The sequence below is a fragment of the Peromyscus californicus genome, unplaced genomic scaffold, assembly GCF_007827085.1.
Source record: "Peromyscus californicus insignis strain IS unplaced genomic scaffold, ASM782708v3 Scaffold_21__1_contigs__length_65335640, whole genome shotgun sequence".
Classification (NCBI taxonomy): domain Eukaryota; kingdom Metazoa; phylum Chordata; class Mammalia; order Rodentia; family Cricetidae; genus Peromyscus; species Peromyscus californicus.
In genome coordinates, this window is record NW_026294514.1 from 3,536,935 (window position 1) to 3,558,226 (window position 21,292).

General features: G+C 45.6%; 1 protein-coding gene across 1 annotated transcript in view; it reads left to right on the top strand.

Moving 5' to 3' along the window:
• Window positions 1-21,292, top strand: part of Myo1b (myosin IB) — a 177,400-nt gene that overhangs the window by 71,341 nt on the left and 84,767 nt on the right. Inside the window, 1 exon segment of the mRNA XM_052749431.1 lies at window positions 14,421-14,515. Coding sequence (XP_052605391.1) covers window positions 14,421-14,515 — 95 coding nt within the window.

Consider the following 21,292-nt stretch of genomic DNA (forward strand, 5'->3'; position numbering starts at 1 on the left):
TCTTTTCTGCTGACAGATGTCTGTTGTTGTAGTCAAAACCCAAGGTCATAATGTGCTTGAGATCTCGTGATGGAGTGTAAGGAAGCGGGGTGCAGAGCTAGGGCAGAGTCGTGCTGGGCTGCGTGAGTGTGGCATGCCTTGACACGAGTGTGTTTTCAGATGCCGACCCAGGCTGATGCGTGTTGCATATGCTCCTCAGGCTTTCTTTCACACGCTAACCTAATATCCAACCTGCTTCAATATAGATAGATAGACAGACAGACAGACAGATGATAGATAGATAGGTAGATAGATAGACAGACAGATAGATAGACCTGCTTCAATATAGATAGATAGACAGACAGATGATAGATAGATAGACAGACAGACAGACAGATGATAGATAGGTAGATAGACAGATGATAGATAAACCTGCTTCAATATAGATAGATAGATAGACAGACAGATGATAGATAAATAGATAGATGATTGATAGATAGACAGACAGATAATAGGTAGGTAGGTAGATAGATAGATGATAGACAGACAGACAGATAATAGGTAGATAGGTAGGTAGGTAGGTAGATAAATAGATAGGTAGATAGATAAATAGGTAGGTAGGTAGGTAGGTAGGTAGGTAGGTAGGTAGATGTGACAACATCTGGAGTACCTGGCTTAAAAGGTGAAGAGCACAGCTTATTTGGGCCTGTGCGTAGTTACGTGGTCTCACCAGCTGTGGAGGAAGCTGAGAATTAATCTTCCCTTGTGCCAGGAAGGGGAACTGGACAAGATGGAATGTAGTGAGTACATCATACCATTTCCCATCTCCTGCATCATTTCAGTATAGTCGATCGTGTTTCCTAATTCAGCTCGTAGGAGCCATATAAAAGCTTTTGCATGGGTGTAAAGTATGAGTGGGATGGTATATTTTAGTGAGATCATACCCTTAAACATTTCAAATCTTATAACTGTAATCACAGGGTATTTTTGTATTTCCATTTTTAATCTTATTTGAATACATTCTTGCCAAAATAAAACCATTGGCTCGTTTTCCATGTTTCTGCTGTTCCTCTTCTGTCTCATGCTGCTCTTCTGCATAGATACTAATAACCTTGGTTTATTATGAGCAAGGGTGTAAAACCAATTGCTAAATGGTCTTATTAATAAAAAAAAGAACCCGGAGCTAGATATTGGGGTGAAAACCGTGAGATCAGAGAAACAGAAAGAAGTCAGCCACATTCTTACTGCTAGGAAATCCTCAGCCGAGAAAGCTACTTCCTGTTATACCCATGCCTATATACCTTTCTGTGCCTTGCCATCTCACTTCCTCTCTCCGCCCAGCTACATCACTTCCTCTTTCTGCCCAGCTATATCACTTCCTGTCTGTACAGACCTACAGACCTCCATGGTTAGTGCTGGGATTAAAGGAATGTGCCACCATGTCTGTCTCTGTTCCCAGTGAGGCCTTGAACTCACAGAGACCCGGATGAATCTCTGCCTTACGAATGCTAAGATTAAAGGCATGTGCTGCCACTGCCTGACTTCTATGTTTAATATATGGTGGCTGACTTTGTCCTCAGATCTTCAGATAAGCTTTATTGAGGTGCACGAATAAAATATCACCACACAAGGGTTTGTTTGTTTGTTTTTTTTTTAAGCAGTGTCACAGTTAGTTACTATTTGTAGACTGAGTCAACATTATGTGATTATTTGAAGATGTGACTAAACGCTTGATATTTTACTGCCGTAGATCTGTTTGGGGCATAGTTCCTGTATTGATTTTCTTGAAGTTGGTATATCTATTGCGATTTTTAGATGATGAGGTGCTGATTTCTTCTGTATTTACCACATACTCATCTATTGAGATTTTGGCACAATGGTTCTAACCAGCTTGGAGAATGAAGCCGGTACAATGTTAATGTTTTTGGGTCCTACTCTTCCTAGATGGGTGATGAATAAATAAAAGTCAATTTCCTCTACACTCAGGAGTTTAGAGTTGTGTTTAAGGACAGCGTAAATTAAATTTTCTTTCCCAAATATGGCTGTAGTCAAGGACAGATGATGGAGAAATAAAACTGTTAGACAGGACCACAGAAGAATTTTGTTTGTTTTCTTTTTGGTCAAAAAAGAAGAAAAAGAATGCTTACCCAGCAGAACTAATTCTGTGATCATGAAAGTGGTTTTCCCAGGGTGAGGCTTGTCTGTCTGACTCCAGCTATGTCCCCCTGCAGTTCCCTGAACATGGGGCTGGAAAACAAACACAGAACAACCACAAGAAAGGAAAGAGAAGAACACCGGGGATTGTAGGAGCGGTGGTGGGTGATGGATGGAATTAAGATCATACAGACACCTTGGCAAGACAAGAGAGTCCATCTCGGTAGACTTGCCTTGAGTCTTCTGGCTTCCAGACACCAGACCGAACAGTAGTCTCTCAAGGTTGTTTACTTAGAGATGCACTAAATTCTAAATTGTGGTCTCTTTATTTAGGTAAACCTCTGTGTGTGTGTGTGCGTGCATGCGTGCGTGTGAATCCATCTATCCATCCTCCACAGGCCCCTTCACCCCCAAAGGAAATCTTTGCATGTAGACATGTAGACCCTTTTGTTTTGACTCATTTTTCTATCATCTCATATTCCTGGTTGACTGAAGACAGCTGACTATTTTACAGTCAGGGTAATAAGTTAAACAGCCTTTAAAAGTCAGAGCAGTGGGGATGTAAAAAAACAGTTGAGACCTAAGAGAAAGCTGGTGCCATGATGTCCTCTGTGGTAACTGAATTTACGCCGTTTCATTTCCTGGCAATGGAAGCAGAAGGGGAAATAGGATCAGTTGTAAAGTTGGTTTTGCATATGGGAACAAAGTCTTGTTTGCTCAAGAGAATAAAAGTTTTCCTTGTGGGTTAGAATGGGATTTCTCTTAGGGGACTTAGGGCGTGCAGGATGTCATCGTGAATATCTCCTATAACTTCCTTGTAGAACATAGTGTCTTCGCATAGGAACGTAACACCCAAGTTTCCACACACAGAAGAAGTGAGTCTAGAAGAACTTTAACTTTCTCTCTTGTTTTCAGCTGTCCTTTATGCAGTCCTCATAAGGGACTTCTGGGTGTAAAGGTGCTCAAGAGCAGTTTGGACATGGAGGGACCACAGGGCTCCAGTTGTGTCCTCCACTCACACAGCATTGTAGATGGTGAAGTGTCTTAAGAGGCTCATTCAGCTGCCCCCGAACTGTTCAGTTGAACCACCACAAATTCCTCTGAATCTGTAGGGCCTAGGAGAAGGGAAGCAAAGAATAGGGTCCCGGGGGATGCTGATGTGTCCATGGATGAGTTCCAGTGGCATATGGATGGTGTCAGTTGATTAAAGAATGCAAAGGATACACAGATCATGATGTTTCCTTCAAGTGCCTCCTAACCTGTGACATTCTCTGTTTCTGTTTATTTTCTTCTTGGGATTAAGGGAATCTGCAGATCACTGGAGGCTGTCTTCAATGGCAGAGGCCTAGAGTACATGTTGTCTGTTGTCAGTAAAAGAGAGCCATTTATTTGTTTGTTTGTTTGATTGATTTCATTTAGTGATGAGCTCTCGCCCTGTCAGTCAAGGCAGGCTACAAACCTCCTGGGTTCAAGCACCCCCCCCCCCCCACATCCAGTCTTCTGAGTAGCTGGGACTGCAGGTTACAACACCATGGCCAGCTCATCTCCAAGTGACACTGAATAATGGTGACATTTTATGACAGCTTACGAAGCAGACGAAGATTTACCTGAGTTAGATGGCTCCTATTGTCTGTAGGGAGGTGGGTCCTAAGGTATACTGCAGTTTTGTTTCCTCTAGACCAGCTGGTAGCCAAGCACTCTGTAGGCATGCTCCACTCCCCTCTCTTGGGTCCGGAGAGTTACTGGAGAGATGAAGAATTTCTCAGTGGCACTGGTAGTGCACATCAGGGCACGTGTGGACTTTTTATTCTTACGGTTGTAAATGCGGATGGAGAGTGACTTCAGGAATTGAGATTTCCCTGTTGGACTCTTGATAAAATGGCGGAGAAGCTTTCCTCCCATTCATGTGGGTTTGATTGCTTGCTGCCGTTGGTGAGATTCCTCTGTCACCCTTCTAGGACATGTCACTAAATGGACTGGACAGCAGTGTGTCATGTCTCAATGGCAAGAAAGGTGCTGGGGTGAGAAGCCAGAGTTGCCACTACAGCCCTTCTAGGCAGTGTCCTGGGATTCACTGTAAAGAGCTGGAGTCTTTGAAGATGTGGTAGTGCATTTAACAGCAAAATTTCGAGTGCCAGTTTCTGCCAATCCCAGTGATTTTCTTGGAGAACAGATTCTGGTCCTCCTTCCGTGGAGGCCTTCACCTGGAGGAGGCCAGAGAACTGGTGCAGTGGTATTTTAGAAGATAGGAATGACAGAGGGGGATCCTGGGACCTAAGGATCCCAGTGGTGGGGGTGGGGTGGGGTGGGGCCAGCTCCATCTTCACATCCCCTCCCATGCTGGGTAGAGTCCCTGCAGACTGTCCTCACTTGATAAATACTGGTTACAGAAGCCTGGATTATAAGTGATCATTTGTCAAGAGGGACTGTAGAGAAGTGACCCTACTTTTATGTGGGGAGCTCAGAGAAGGCATCCTCAGGTGAGGGTTCTAGGAAGCCTTCTATATGATATGCTTATCTGCTAGCCCTGGTGGTGATGCTAACACCTTGCCTTCTATTTCAAGAATTAGTAATGACTTAAAATGTTAGGAGTGCAAACATGACCACACTGTCTGTGACTGCCTTTAAAAAGTAGGTTTTAGGTGACTTTGTCCCCAACTTCAAAGAGTATTTATAGATATTAGCATTAGGGAGAATTGCCACATCCCCCCCCCCCCCCAAATTACTTTAACGATTTATTTTGAGAGTAAAATAAAGGCCCACTTCTCTGAAAGTCTCTTCTTTGGTTTAAGGTTTTTTTTTTTTGGTTTTTCGAGACAGGGTTTCTCTCTGTAGCTTTGCGCCTTTCCTGGAACTCACTTGGTAGCCCAGGCTGGCCTCGAACTCACAGAGATCCGCCTGGCTCTGCCTCCCAAGTGCTTGGTTTAAGGTTTTAAGCTTAAACTCTCGGTGTAGCCCAGGCTGTCCCGGAGGTTGAAGCCCTGTTGCCATGGAGGAGGCCAGAGTGATAGTCTCCAGAAGACAGGGCCACAAGGAGAAGTCACTTGAGTCCGGAGCCTCATCATTTGGTGGCGGGGTCTTCTTTCTCCAAGCTCGAATCACCGTCCCCTGACCCCGCCCCTTAATCCCATCTATTGTCTTTTTAAAATTCAGACATGGATTTGGCTGTGTCATAAGGGAACTTACTTCCTGTGTGGACGCCTGAATGATCTGTCTCAGATCTGCACCCTAAGTTGAATGGACGGCTATAAAACCTTATGTGTGGGAGGGAGAGTTTCTCTTGGGCTGTCCACTTTCTTTCTCTTCTACCCAGTGTGGGCCACCTGGGAAATCCTCAGATGTGCTCACTGCTGATGCTACCCTTGGTGACAGAGCAGAACACACATTTTTGTAGAAATCCTTAGAACCATGGTTTGGGGGACAGGACTAATGGAGCTTTGTGAAGTGACTACTGACCTCTTCTTTCAAATGCACCTGTGTCTGGAGTTTACGACACAAACCCAGACGTAATTAGCTCCCGTTGGCCTTCCAGCCCTGCACTGGGCACCTGCTATATTTCAGACACTGTCCGGGATGTGCTGTGAACACAGCTCCCTGACACTTCATGGGCGAGCCAAGCCTGGAAACTAATTTGTTTTCACAACTGTACTTTTCTGCTCAGCACTTTTTAAAAACCAAAAATGGAGTGTGCTTGGGCATCCAGTTCAGATGCCGTCTCCACCTAGTGTCTCTGTGATAACCGTGGTCAGATCTCGCTGTGGCTGTTCAGTATGGGGGTCTCCCAACTCAGTGCTGTCTGCCCTGAATGGCCTTCCTGTGGCCTGCCTGGCGAGTGTGAAGCTGTGTCTGAGCCTTCGTGCCCTCTGGACGCAGCCGCTGCAGGGGGTCTTCAGAGCACTGCAGTTTACATTGGAATGTAGAAACGTGGAGGCTCTCTTTACTGAGAACCTAAACATCTGGGATATGGGCCTGGTATCATAATGTGTTCTCTAGTTAAAAAAGCAAAGTTTGCTTAGGAAAGGTCATCTGAAGAAGGCTTCTGGATGAGTTTCCCGGACTCAGGTGCCCGAAATAGTCACAGAAGCCGACTGTGAACGAGCCGTCTTGCAGTGAGTATTGAATAAGTAATATATTTAAAGTTCTGGCACATTTGCCCCAGAAATTCATTTAAACTGTGTTTACCTTGAGTTGGAAAGGCTAATAATCCTGTAGATGTGATTATTTTAATGAGAATTGGGAAATAAAAGGTGACTGTTGAATTTCTTGTTGAGAGACTAAAAATACCCGTGGGCTAATTGGGTTTGAATTAAGAGCCCTGGTGGTGTGGTGTTTGTTCTCTCCTCCGTTCCGTGTGTTTTGCTCGGTTTTTTGGAGAGGGGAAATAGCATCATTTCCTCCCAGCGCTCTGCTTCCTCCCGGCCTCTGGCCTTGCTGTGGCTTGGGTTCAGATCCTGCAGCATTCCATGCTTAGCAGCCAAAGCCACTTTTTTTCCCCTCTTCGTTTTCTGGCTGTCTTTGGAGGTGCATTGTCGTGTTTATTACCGTTTCCTGCCCCTTTTGTGGGGCTTTGAGGGTCTTTCCTGTTTTTTAGGTCCCCCCAGAGGGCAGAGGCTCATGACCACTGCCCTTGTGAATGACCTTGTCCTCCCCTGCCTCTGCGTACTCCTGCGTGTTAGTGACTAAGGCACGAAGCAGGCCTCAGCAGCAGCCGTGATTCGCTCCTTGCTGAGACAACACCCCCTCTACGCTGGCAAAGACTGGCGAAGAAGCAGGCCTGGGGTTGGTCTCCTTTTGGCCTCTTGCCAAGCCCGGGAAGGGTGCTGATGGTAAAGGGGATGAGGGACTCACGCCCTGTGGTGGCTTGTGGGTACCCCAGACATTTCTGGGTACTGTTTTCTTTCAAAACAGATCAAGTTTTCTGAAGGAAGCCCTGAGCCGCGCATCAGACTTACTAAATTCCAAGGAGCCTTCCAGGCACAAAGGCAGATGTTTCCTCGACATGGCTTTCAGAGCTGGATCCAATCCTTTTCCTTCCTGAGATGGTTTAGTCTCCACAGCCTCTTATCTACTTCCCAGTGCCTGTCTCCAGGCCCTGGCTTTTGCAGTCACCTATGAAAAGAGCCACCCACGTGGGTCCAGCCCCTTTTCCATCTGTCTGGTAGAAGGACAGTGTTCATTCTGGTAGATGAGTCCCAGGTCAGTCTGTTGTGACTCAGAAAACTGTAGGGTATCCATTAGAATTTTGATAATGAGGTCCAAAGAGTTTGGATATGACCCTAAGCATTTTTGGATTAAGAGCATTGTAAATAAAATTTCTAAAGTCTCAAAGACTGCCACTTATTCATTCATTCATTCATTCATTCATTCATTCATTCATTTACTTTAGTGGTAGCATTTGAACCCAGGGCCTCACGAGTGCTAGGCAAGCTCTCTACCACTGAGTTAATAATCTCAGTTCAGATTAGATTGTTTTCTGTAACCAGCGTGTGAACTTTTAAGGTAGAAAATACTGGTTATTAAATTTAAAGCTGAATTAGAAGAGTGTGTTGTCAAGTCATACGGATAGTTTTATCATGCCTTGAAATATAACACGTGAACTGTTGTGATTTTTTCCCTCCTGGTGGTCACCCCTGGCTGTAAAGATTAACATTAGTTTTTGAGTGACATGCTGTCAAGAACCCAGATGGACACTGAGGTTGGCGAGCCATCTTGGGGTGATGGGGAGGGTGTTTCTGAGAAGCAGCATGGTTTTAGAGGAAGAAACCTAGAGCCTGTTTGTCATATCCTGCTCTAAAGCTTGACCTTGGAGCTTTTATTTCATGCTCTGCTCTTGTCAGTACAGAAGAGATTTCCTCTTAAAATGATTCATCATAGTAATATTTTGCCTGTTTGGTGGCCAGTAGAGACAGGACTTTTTCTGTTAATGCAGCCCAAAGAATAATGGCCACTTCTGTTTATGCTATGAGTATATATGAACGTAGAAATTAAATGTGCTAAAATATTTTTACAAAATTATAGATCATTAAAAAAGTACATCTTGGTACTGTGTTTTGTTGTACTGTGGCATAGTACTTTTCTGCATTGGGATGGCAGTGTGAGTTTTCTCTGATGTTGGGATGGCAGTGTGAGTTTTCTCTGATGTTGGGATGGCAGTGTGAGTTTAGATGTAGAAAGAGAAAGTATGGTTCCTTAAAAACAAATAATTTAAGTATAATCCCTGTATGCAGCATATCTTGACGCATGCTTTTGTATCTATTCTTACATGCCATACGATTGGCTTAGTTTACCATTTGTGTTTGAGATAGGATCTTACGTTGCTGCAGGCAGTCTTTGAACATTCCAGGCACAGGAGGATGACCTTGAATGGATCCTGCTGCCTTAACCTGAGTGCCAGGATTACAGGCGTGTGCCACCACACCTGGTTTCCCAAGTGCTGCATTCTTGTTGGGCAAACACTCCAGCTGGGCCACACCTCTGCCTCGAATTTACTGATTTTCTGTTTGGTCTGGGTTTTTGTTTTTGTTTTTCTTAATTCTTTCCTACCCAGTTTTTTTAAAAAAATTTTTTTTAAAATCCTGGTTGTAATACTATATGTTATTTTAGTGGTTTGGGGGTTTTCTATATCCATCCTTATGAGACATCCGCACAGACTCAGTGTTGTAGTGCCGCCGTGTGCGAGTGCCGTGTTGAGCCATACGCCGCCACCCGCCTACCCCAGGTACACTGCCCTTTACACTGTTCCCTTCCCTTTCACTTCATTGTATACATTTTGCTCTTCTCATTTCTTTTGAGCAAGGCTTACTTTTGTTCCTTATCTTCTCTTGCCCTGAAGCTTAGATTGTTAGGACGCTAACCAGCCTAGCTAGGAGGAGATAATGGTATTGTGTAAATAATGTAATTCAGCATGCTTGTGCTGGCATAGGCCAGAGTGCAGTAAAACCGTCCAAGGCAAAAGGACCAGTAACTAGCTGCAAGGATGAAGCTGTCCTTTACGATGTGATAGAGAGACTCTCTGGTGGACGGTCGTAACACTGACTTATAACAAGGTGATGTTTTCTGAGCGGGCAAACATTTCTGAATTATCAGTACAAGGCAGTTAAGTATATAAGGCATTTACAAAGTATTTTACAAGGAAGGTCAACTTGGGGACTCTCCTCATAAAACGACCCCCCTAAATTTCTCCCTCTCTTCTCCTTTGTGCCGTCTTATGGGCTGTCTTGTCTCTTGATCAGGCTCAAAATGAAGTTAGATTTGGCAGACGGAGCTTAGGCATTTCTAAGCACATTTTTGGTGGGGGAGGGTAACTTAGTTTAGAACCACTTAGATGTCGGGGCTGAAGTAGAGTTAGAAAGGAACATTGTGGAAGGGAATGTTGAGACTGAGCTATTTGAAGAGGTCTCAGTTGGGCAGGGGAATTCCCTGGTGTGGTTGAGCAACTCTGGGATTCAGAATCACATGGGAGGGAATGCCGTTTTGAGAGCCTTTGAAGAAAAGCATTTGAAACAGGAGGCCGCAATCAGTTATCTGAGTTTAGGAGAGTTTTCTGAGAGACTGTGTTCTGTTAAACACTAGTTAATAGAGAGGTCCCCCTGAGAGTACACAGAACTGACTGGGCACGTTTCCAAGCCACCCATTAGGGCAGAGCCTGAGGCTGAAACCTGGGATGCTCTTGAGCCTGTGTGCTTAGGCAGTGGCTCTGGTGTTTTGGAGTCGTTCGGGCTGCTTTTCTGTTTTGCACTTGAGATGAGACAAACAGCTAGGGAATGGCAGGGTGGAGAGCAGGGAGTGTGGAGAAGGAAGCCCTGCCTTTGCCCCTGGTGACCACGCAGGCAGAACCGCCGTGATGAACACTCTTGAGTAGAAATAAGGTAGAGGAGGAACATAAATACCAGCTGCGCTCTTTGGAACATGCAACCCGCCATTCTCCCTCCCAGAAAATGACAGATGAGCCCCAAACCAAACTTTGGAAACATGGTAATAGATAGAGCTGTTTGAAAATGCACAGTGGATGTGTCTTGGTGCTTGTTGGGCAAAGTTTGGTGTTCAGGAAGCAACTCTGTGGCTGATCTGAAAGTCTTGGGAACACTGGGTCACCCCCACTCTTAGGACTCAACTCAAGAACAGAAGAGGTGGGGAATCCGTGCTATTCATGGGGTAGGACAGAAATCATGCTCCTCCCCCCATGCCATCGTCCTTAAATTGTAACGGTTCATCCCTGTGTGTGGTAAATAATGCTGACATGTCACAGAATAATGAGAAGCATGTGGATCATGACTGCTTTTAGCTAAAACTTCTCTAGAGATTTATTTAGGTTCCTTAATTATAGAGAGGTTTCGGAGGCCTGGAACACATGGCTTCAGTTCATAGTTATAAACAGTGACCTTGGGGATGAATATGTGTAGAGTTGCAGCGGAGGAAGAGGGTGCATCCAGAAAAGGGATTGTGTTCTCTGGGGCTTTTTGGGAGGGAGTCATGGGGGGAGGGGAGGGCAGAGCTCTGTGTAAGAGTTAAGTGAGAGTTAGCATTATTCTGACTTGAGGTGGGTGTGTCACAGAACAAGCCAGCTTTCTTAATGCTCAAGTATTTTGGTAAAGTTTCATGTCGATTTCTAGAGCCTTAAAAGAAGAAACATCCCTTTTAGGTTTTTTATCGTATGCTAAAATTACACCTTTCATTAGATGAATCAGATCCTTAAGCAGTTAAGTACGGTTGGTTTTCTGTATCCATGGATTCGAGCAACCTTGGATCAGACACCCCAGGCAAGCACGTTACATGTGCACTGAACATGTGCAGACTTCACCCTCATCATTATTCCGCACAGAATATGTATTTTACAGCTGTTTGTAGCACTAGCATTGTAGGAAACACTGTAGTCACCTAGAGATGGTTTCTGGTATCCTGGGAGATGTGCAGGGGTTGTTTGGAGACACTACATCATTTTATATAAGGGGCTTAAACATCCACCATTTGGGTGGTCAGGGAGAGTCAGGGAGAGGAATGACGGGGTGGCGTGTCGGAAGAAGAAAGTCTTCACAGATACCGAGGGATAATTATATATCTACGTGGGTATTCAGAAAAAAAGTAAGTGCTCAGCTTAGGTGTCTGGCCCTGCGGTAACCCTGGCAGAGTTATCTGGTCACCTTCCCCAGCCTTTTATGTATGTGCATCTATGGGCCAAATGCAGGTCTTGAAGTAATTTTCCATTATTTGAGGATCCAGTAATCATAGAGAACTGAAGCTAGATCCGGTCCGGGAACCACCAACAGAGGCCTGGATTCAACAGTCCATGAGGAGTTGAGTAGATCTGCGTGGTTGGAAAACTTCCTTCATAGTCACTGTCATGTGCTTTCCTGGGTGCTTGCCAGAGATGATAAGGAAGGTGACATCTCTGAACTGTTGTCTGGAAGGTGGAAGCATAGGAGGAGATGTAGCTGACGTTCTCCTGTGTCCTGCCCCGTCTGCAGCCGCTCAGACCCAAGTAAATACACAGAGGCTTATATTAATTAAAACGGCTCGGCCATTAGCTCAGGCCTACCACTGACTAGCTCTTACACTTAACTCAGCCCATTTCTGTTCATCTATATGTCGCCCACGTGTTCCGTGGCTTTATCTGTGTGCCATTACATGCTACTCCCTGGACAGTGGGCTGGCAACTCCTGACTCAGCCTTCCTCTTCCCAGAATTCTCCTTGTCCTCTTAGCCCACCTACTTCCTGCCTGGCTATTGGCCAATCAGCATTTTATTAAACCAGTGTACAAAAGGGTTATCCCACAGCAAGGAGAAGCAGGCTGATAAGAAAATCTAAGGGATGCTTTCCTTCCCTGCATGAGGGTCATGGGGAGAATGGATTTCTAGGTATTAATTGTTCTTTATGGAGCTCGCTCACTCCAGGACTGACATGGCCCTTGTTTGGAGAAGATGCATGCATCCATGCCTTCCTTCATTCTCTGATTGTGTTACATTTTAGATTTAAAGTTGTGTGCATGACACAAAGATTAATTGGCTAAAAAGCCTCTACCATGCAGGAGCTGGGGGAGGGGGGGTCACAACTTGTGGGTATAGCCAACTATGACACAGGAAACTGTCCTGGCTTCTATCCAGGGTCCAATACTGCTAAAACACCTTTATATACTTTAATCCTCTAAACTAAAATAATTGGCCACATTGTCCATTTGTACATAGACATTCTGGCCAGTGCATGTGACCGTTGGAGGTGGAGTAGATGGTGGTAGATTGTGGCCCAGGAGTCCCATCTGGCATGTGCTCTGCCTCTGTCATCCTTCTTGCTCCATTTCGCTGGTGTAGCGGTGAAGAGGAATGTTATCGGCTTCTACCCAAGGAGTCAGAATGCTGGAGAAAGAAGTAGAGACTGCCGAACTGCTGTAGACCGAGAACAAGGCTTGGATTATACAGTGAGATGGGCCTTGATGGGCAGAGAGAGGGGAGTGTCCACTCTTCAAACGCGACATCTGGAGCAGAGGCCGCGAAGATGGCTCGGTGGTTAAGAGCACTTGCTGCTCTTGTACAAGATCCAGGTTCAGTTCCCAGAACCCACATGGTAGCTCATCCGTAAATCCACTTCCAGAGGATCTGATGTCCCCTCTCTGACCTCTGCAGGCACCAGGCATTCATGTGGTGCACATACTTGCAAGGAAGACACCCATACCCGTAAACTAAGTCTGAATCACCTGGTGCAGCCCTGTGCAACTGAGATTCCTGTGCCAGGGCCTTCCTACACTCCTTTTCCTCTGCCTCTCCTTCCTTTTATTCATATATTTACTCAGCGGTGCGTTTAGTTTACTTACTACGTGTCCTTACGATCACAGATATGTGCGTGTGAGGGTTACAGAGTGAGAACAGGGCAGCTGGCTGTGACCCTACAACAGTCTAGCCCGGAGATAAGAGAGTGAACCTGGACTGTGTCTGAGCTCCCCCGCCTCCTACTCTCCTGCCTCCAGCTTTCTTCCTCCATGCCTCCTTGTCACACTGTGACCCAGCTGAATGCAGAGGCACCGTAAGCCAGAGTAGGACCAGTTCTGGCCAAGCACAGAGGCACCGTAAGCCAGAGTAGGACCCAGTTCTGGCCAAGCGCAGAGGCACCGTAAGCCAGAGTAGGACCAGTTCTGGCCAAGCGCAGAGGCACCATAAGCCAGAGTAGGACCAGTTCTGGCCAAGCGCAGAGGCACCGTAAGACAGAGTAGGATCCGTTCTGGCCCCGTCATTCCATGCTGGCAGTAGGAAGGTACATCCTTGCTTGTACCAGTCTTGTGAGATTTAAAATGAGTAAGCATAAATAGATTGTGGAAAATTCTAGTAAATGGAACTGTTCCTAGCTCCCAGGACCGACTTTTCCACTCTCATGGATAGTCCTGTATGATTCCTACCATGTCTTTTGTTCTTAATTTTGACCTTATGTAGACTTCACCCCAGGTCCCTTCCCTATGCCTTCCAACAGTGTGGAACTGCTCATAAACCCTGTGCCTGCCTGCTTCTGTGGTAGTCTGGCCTTTGTTTATGCCCAGAAACTCTTTGCCTTGCAAATTCGTTCTTTGGAACTACCTTTCCAGTCTTGAAATTTCTCTAACTCCAATGCCTTCCCTCTTGGGGTCCCTGTCTTGCTCTGCAAACTTTCCCCATTATCACTGGGCTTGAGCTATTCCTGTTGCCTCTTCTCTCCTTTCGACTGAGAACTCACAAAAGAGGCTGAATATTGCTTTACATCCCCAGTGTGTTCTTGACACGTGCTCAACTTTCAGTCAGTGACGGGTTAACAAACAAGAAGTAGGAACTTGGCAAAAAATATTTATCATATTGCCCAGAATTGTTTCATATTTTTCAGTGATTAAAAAAAGGGGGGGGATTTACCTTATTAATACAACCCAAGGAGAGGCACATCAACAGGAAGACTAGCCTGGCTATCTGGATAGGGAAGTTCTGTCGTCGTCGTATGGTAGGTGAGGAGCTGGGCACCAGACAGTGGACAAGAGCCATGGCAGACTCCATGGTACCCCTGGGCCTTAAGTTCCATCCTGCATTGTGAAGGCCACTGCTCTATGTTTAGCTTCGTAGTAGTAACAACTGTGCTATTTGATAGTGTTTTTCTAATCTTTGGAAAAAGTTTTCTTCTTCTTCTTTATTATATTGAGGCTTCCGTAAGTTGATAATGGCTTACTACCCATTCTCTGAAGCAAATCACAGAGGCCTTGGAAGAACCCAGAGTTACCTGATAAGCACGTACTACCTGGCTGAATTCTAAGGCTTTTCCCCCACATTTTTTTTTCTTGCAGCTTTGCTCTGTCAGATGAAGCGTATAGATCCCTCCGTGATCAAGATAAAGACCAGTGCATACTCATTACTGGAGAAAGCGGAGCAGGAAAAACAGGTGAGGCCACCACCAAAGGAACTGACCTTTCCCTCTCTGGAAGGCCGATGACAGCAGTAAGAGGGTAAATGGCCCTCAGGAGCCAGGTGGCCGCAGCTGCTGTGCAGGAGCTCGCTACCCACAGTTGGTGTTCTGTGGACAGCACATCTCTGATGTGAGGGGACAAGACCCCATCGGGGTGCCGGCCCGTGTAGCCCCAGCATGGGATTCTAGTTCTTACTGGTGCCATCTTTGGCTTCATCCTGGGCTTTGCCTTTCCTTGGCTGTGTGACCTTAGGGAGTTGACCCTTCCCAATGAGATGCTAATTTATTCTGGTTTGTGGCAGTTACAGCCATCCCTTGCCTCCTGATAGCAAGCGAGGGAATGAACCAGCAATGCTTGGTTTCATTTTAGAGTCTTGATGCCTGAAGATTTGAGATTATGTAGATGTTGCCCGATGTCTGCAAGGACGGGCTGTGCTTCTTTTCTTGGGTTTATGTTACTGATAGCTGGTCCTGAATGAGGAAATGATTTTACTCTGGTTTCTTTGACCGGGACCTGTCCTTAGAGCATGAGCTGGCTTTTTGGAGCATGAGGCCTATGCTGGGATACTTTGCTCAGCCCGGGTGAAGGGAGGAGGGGACTGGACCTGCCTCCACTGAATCTACCAGGCTGGGCTGAATCCCCAGGGGAGTCTTTGCCCTGGAGGAGATGGCAATTGGGGGGAGGGAGAACAGGGGAATTCGTGGCTGATACGTAAAATTAAATTAATTATAAAATTTTAAAAAATAAAAAAATAAAACAGAAGGGAGGGGGCTTCACGTTTCTCTGTAAAATGCTTATAGATGAGAATCTCATAGTTGACTGCTCCTTTGAGTATGCAGCAGTGTGGATTTCAGTGTTGCCATCTTACGTGTTATTTAAATGTTCAGACTCAACACTTTTCGGGCCCCCCTTGATCAAGAAAAGAAACTCTACCACAGTTGTGCAGTCGCCTTACCGAGTCCATTTTAGCCAAGCCTTGAGAGCTCCATTCAGCTTGGAAGTGGCCTTCCCCTCTAGGCTGGCCCCCTTGTCCCCCTTCCCCACAAGCCCCTGTAGTCAACAGTGAGTGGTGAGGTAAGTGTCCAGCTTTTTTCCTTGAGTCCTCTGAAGACACAGTGCATGAACTCTTAGAGGACTGGTACAGGCTGAGTGGGCAGGAATGCAGGGGGAAAGACAGACATGCAAGAACCCCCAGGACACGCAGGCATAGTGTCATATGGTTGGAAGACAGTTAAGGGCCATCCCGTGTAAAATCCTCCACGTGGGGCGGCCAAATGCCTTTGTGGTGATGGAGAGCTTGTAACACTGTCATACAGGTTCAACCAGTGAGCTTTCCTTCACTTAGAGTTGAATTGAATCGTTTCTGCTCCTTGGTCTTTAATCCTCTGTAACCTCTCCAAATTTTATTCTTTCTTCTTTTCAGGGTAACATTTAGTCATTTGAAGCCACATTGAATATCTTCTTATATCTAAAAGTGTTTTAAAAATGTTTTCTCATATGATACGTTGATTTACTCATTCATCCAGACTTCTGAGTACCTGCTTGGTGAAACACTATACTGGGGTCTAGTGATACAGTGCTCAGCAGACATTACCCTTGCCTTTATGAAGCAGTAAGGGAAAATAATAGCATTGGGCTATATACACCCACATGCTCGTATGTGTGTATCTAGAGAAATTGCTAATAAAGAGTGAATACAGTGAAGAAAAGAGACATGGAGCTTCCAAGAGACGATAACAGGAGAATCGAGTCTTTCTTTAAAATCTCACACGGTTGAGCTTATGGCGTTTTAGAAACATCTTAATTTGTAGAGATGTGTCATAAAATGGTATGGCAAGACATCAACAGACACTTTTGGTTTGGTCCTGTTTATCGTGTGTCCTTATTACTCCTCTAGATGTAGATCCTCTTCATGCAGCACACGCATCGACCCCCACTAGGCCTCTAGCAAGCAGAATAGTTGTGGTGGGCACCGTCACCGCGGTGAGCCGCGTCTTTTCAAGCTGGTGTTGATTTTGAGTCTCATGTGCATCAGGCTAGCCTTGAAACAACGTGCTTTGCAGTCAGGGATGGTCCTGAACTCCAGATGTCTCCCAAGTGCTAGGAGTGCTGGGACTGCTGTGTTCTCCACCACAGCTGGCCTCAAGCTCATGTTGATGGACATCAACATGTAATCCGTCTGAAGTAATCTTACTTCAAACCTACTTGTAGAATCTCTTACTTCAAAACTAAACAAATAATCCACAGCTTGTTGTTGTTGTCCCGTTTGAACCTTTCGAGGAACTGCCAAATCCTTGTTTTGCCCTCTCTCAGAATTAATGCCATCCTCGGGTGATCGTAGAAGTAGTTATTCTACACTGAGTATTTAGGATGTGCTGGGCACCGTGTTGGCAAAGTACTAATTTTTAGTGTGGGGAAATTGAGACACAAAACGGTTCAGCAGTTTTCCTAAATGTCTTAGTTGCATTTACTGTGGCTGTGATAAGAAATACCTTAACAAAAGCGCTTAAGGGAGAAAAGGGCTTATTTTAGCTAACAATTCTAGGTTATAGTCCTTGATAGCAGGGAAGTCCCAGCAGCTTGAGAGGACTGGTTACATTATATCTACAGTCAAGAGCAGAGAGGAATGAATGAATGAATGAATGAATGAATGAATGAATGATTGAATGATTGAATGAATGTGTTCAGCTGGAGTTTCCCACTCATACAGTTCAGGATCCCTTGCTTAGGGAATGGTGCCACGCACAGTGGGCAGGTCTTCCCACCCAATTAACATAAGACAATTCCCCAGAGAACTGTCTAAATAATCTCTTCCCTTCTACGCTGTGTCCGGTTGACAAAACTAACCGTGTACACTGTGAGATGCAGCAGAGCTGGGATTTCGAATCTGAGTAGTACAGTTCTGGCTTTCACACCTTATCTTTTTAAAACCTGAATCTGTGTGTGTTGATGCTTCTTTTTGAGCACCGTACTGATACTGCTGCTTTGGTAAGTCCCCTGCACTTGGTCCCTGAAGTCTCCCTAAGGGAGGGATTTTGTTTTGTGTCTATACACACTCAGATGATTGAATGAATCAGAGGAGCTACCCTCATGTCTGTAATTCAGTAATTGGCCAAACGACCAGTTCTCGAGGAAATTGTCTGGAGTAGCTATTTAAGTATTTAGAAGGTCTGTCCTAGAAGTTAATTGATTATTTTGCTTGGTCTCCTTCTTCATCCCTTTATATTCTCTTCTTAGGTAGTTTCAGATTCTCTCTGATTATGCTAATGTAGTCTGCATTTATACTCCCATCTAGTATTGCTTATTTGATCTCTGAACTAATTAATATACCTCATTCCTACCTGATCCACCCACCTGCCCGTTCCCGATACATCACAAACTAACCATATAGAGAAAAGATTCCGTTTTTCTTTTCCTTTTACTGTTCTTTCAGTAAATTAGGCCAGCAATGTATGGTAACCTCATTATAAAGCTACCCTTGTGGGTATTTTCAGTTCTGTCCTCTCCTGTATCTTTTTTTTTTTTTTTAAGATTTATTTATTATGTATAGTGTTCTGCCTGCATCATAATGGCACCAGATCCCATTACAGATGGTTGTGAGCCACCGTGTGGTTGCTGGGAATTGAACTCGGCCAGGGCTCTTCACCTCTGCGCCATCTCTCCAGCCCCCTCTCCTGTATCTTACGCTCAGGTCCGTGTCTGATCCCGTCAGTTCTCTCTGGAATCTATCCTTGTTCTTCCCTTTCCTTTTGTTCACGTGGAGCCTCTGGTCCAAGCCGCCAGCCGTGATTTCCCTTGAGTGCTGTTCCTAGCCGTTCTGCGGGGTCTCTCGTCCCCATCCTGTGTGCCCCCGTCTCTCTTGTAGACATTGGTTTTTGACTGCTCAGACCTCTGTTTTGGTCATGAGAACCATGACATGGCAGGATCACCTCAGGGAATGATTTACTCTTTGTCACTTCTTCTTTGACATGAAACGAAGTTCCTGGGAGCAGTCACAGCACCCCATCTCTTCAGGATGGTGACGGAAGTGGCGGTGAATGACACAGACCACCTGAAGCGTCAATGTGCTTGTTTACTTACTTAGCGTTAGAAGCATAAGACGTTTTCGTTTTGCATGCTGGCTTCTTGTTGTTTATTGTATGCGGTGGTGAGGTAGGGCCTTACCTGCGGGCATCTGTGTTCTTGCTGTATCTCATGCCTCTCCCTCACCCTGCCCTTTTTGATTATGTCCAACCTGTTCACTTCTCATAGCTTCCTTTCTGTTTTCTCTTGGAAGAAATTCTTTATTCCGTCTTCTTCGTGACTAATGCTTTGTGTGTGTGTGTGTGTGGTGTGTGTGTGTGTGTGTGTGTGTGTGTGTGTGTGTGTGTGTGTGTGTGTGTGTGTTTTAAGGCATTCTGACTGTATCAGCTTGTTCCCAAGGGAGTCATTAGAAGTGGGCTGCGGTCACTTTGATTGGTCCTGGCCAGTTCTTCGCCTCCTTTGGAACCTGTGTTTCCAGAAGTCAGCTGTCTCCTATTTAGCCCCCAGCAATGTAGGACATCCTTCTCAGAACTCTAACTTTGCCACTTGTTCCCTGAGTCAGGTCCGTCTCTTGGTAGGTTTTTGACTCTTTCTTATTAAAACACAGAGTGGAGGCGGACGGTGCTGCTTCATCCAGAGGGTTGGTATTCATACTTTCTGAGAGGGGAAAAAAAAAAACGAAGACTAAACCCCCTCATCCCATCAGCATGTTGGATGGCCTCCTCCTTCAAGGGGTGTGTGTGTGTGTGTGTGTGTGTGTGTGTGTGTGTGTGTGTGTGTGTGTGTTCTGATTGGCGGCTGCCAAGTGGTTTCATGGCCTCGATGGTCCCCTGCAGTCCTTTGTTCCGTGTCTGCTCTCCTGGATGGATTCCTTCCTCAGGTGCTGGAAAACAGAGCGTGGCTTTGCAGGACTGTCCTGTCTGCTGCACACAGCTTAGCGCTGCTCTGGCAGCCGGGCTCTCAGACCTCAGTGTTGTGGCAAAGGCCACGCCCACCAACTGTGGCTGACTGGTGGCAGTTGGCGAAATAAAACAGATGATGTAGAAAACTAGGGACTCTCATAGTTCACGTTAGCGTCAATAGACAAAGCATCATAACTACAACTCTTAGAAAGCCCCTGGCATGGACTGGGAGTGGTGTGTAGGCTCTCTGTCTGTCTGTCTGTCAGCAGTGCTCCTGCTGGGGTCACTTGTCCTGTGTGAGGCAGTTGTGCTTCAGCTGTCCATTGTCACCAACCTCCTGGTGTGCGGAGGTGGTGGTGCTGTACTCCCGGGGGTCCCCCCCTGCCGGCTTTCCATCCGCCTTCAGCTACACTCTTGGTAGCTGCTGGCCTTCCAGCCCCTATTCTCATAAACAGATCTCAGTGGCACCTCCTTCCACCCAGTCCCTGTAGAGATCCCAGTTGTCACTGATTATTTCTATCTTTCTCTGTTTCAAAACTGGTCGTAGAAAAAATTGCTTCCAGTTTGACTGATTTTAAGTGGTTACTAGACTCTGACATGGAATAAAGCCCAGAATTTGTATGTGTTTAGAAGTCTCTGTTTCGTGAAGTTACTTATGAGGAAATGAAATGATAGAAGTCAACGCAGAGGTTGTAGCATGGTGCCGTGAGGAATTCGGGGAGGGCGTTTCATCTCGGCTCTGAGGGAGGAGAGAAGCCAGACCACTTCTAAAACAGCAAGCACATCATCTTATGCACAAGTTTAATAATTTTAGCTCTGTGTATATTCAGCTGATTAACTTTTGTTAATACGCACACGAGATGGAATAGAATTGGCATTCCTGAAATGTACGGGCCTGAAGTGTACGGTGTACGTTACGTAAACTATTTCCATTTCAAATCCATACTTAGTAGTGTAGATAGAGTACCGTGCAGTGTCAGAGGGCTTATTTTATATGAAGTAATTAATTTAACTGGGTCATAAAACCCCCTTGGCAGATGATGATGTTATTGCTCGTAAACACTGGAGACAGTCTTAGGCTGCGGGGTTATATAATATGGGCTCTCAGGGAGAGGCGTGAACTCTCTGAGTGCTTTGGGGTGCTGTTTAATTCATCACTGCTGTGCTAAATAAAAAATTCATCATGCCTTTTAAAAGTGCCCAACTATTTCTAGGCAGTGAACTTGTAGTTCACTCCCATGAATTCAGACCCTTCATGGCAAACTGTTCAAGCCTCAGGAGAGACAGGAGGCAACACATGAGGGAACCATGAGATGGGCGTGTCCGAAAGGACCCCAGAGTGCAGTTGTGCTCCTGGGAACAGGGTCCTGATGTGAGCAAACACTCTAAGGTATTCAGGTTCTAACTTTACAGTTCCATCAGTTTCTAGGAACTCATCAGCCGTCTGCTGGAAGAGTCCTGGAGTCCGCCTTGCTCATTCAGACCTTTGGGTCTAAACCCCACCTGGCCTCCGTCCAGTGTTTGTCTTTGACAGCTCTCCGAGTGAGCAGCGAGGCTCTGACTTACTGTGTGTGGTCTGAGCACTCATTCGTGTTTCAGAGCACTGAGAACACACGCTGAAGCAGGCCAGCTGAGCAGGCGCAAGGCCGAGATGCACCATGCTCTGTTTTGTTTCTTCCTGACGCATGTATTTTATAGGAATCACCAGAGAGTCTGCGGCTTTCTCCAGAGCTAGATTACATACGATTTATTTCAGTGAAAATGTTACTAGGCAGACTCCCCTTGTCTTAAAGCTTGTGGCTCTCTGTTCTTTTTCTATGTTTTATT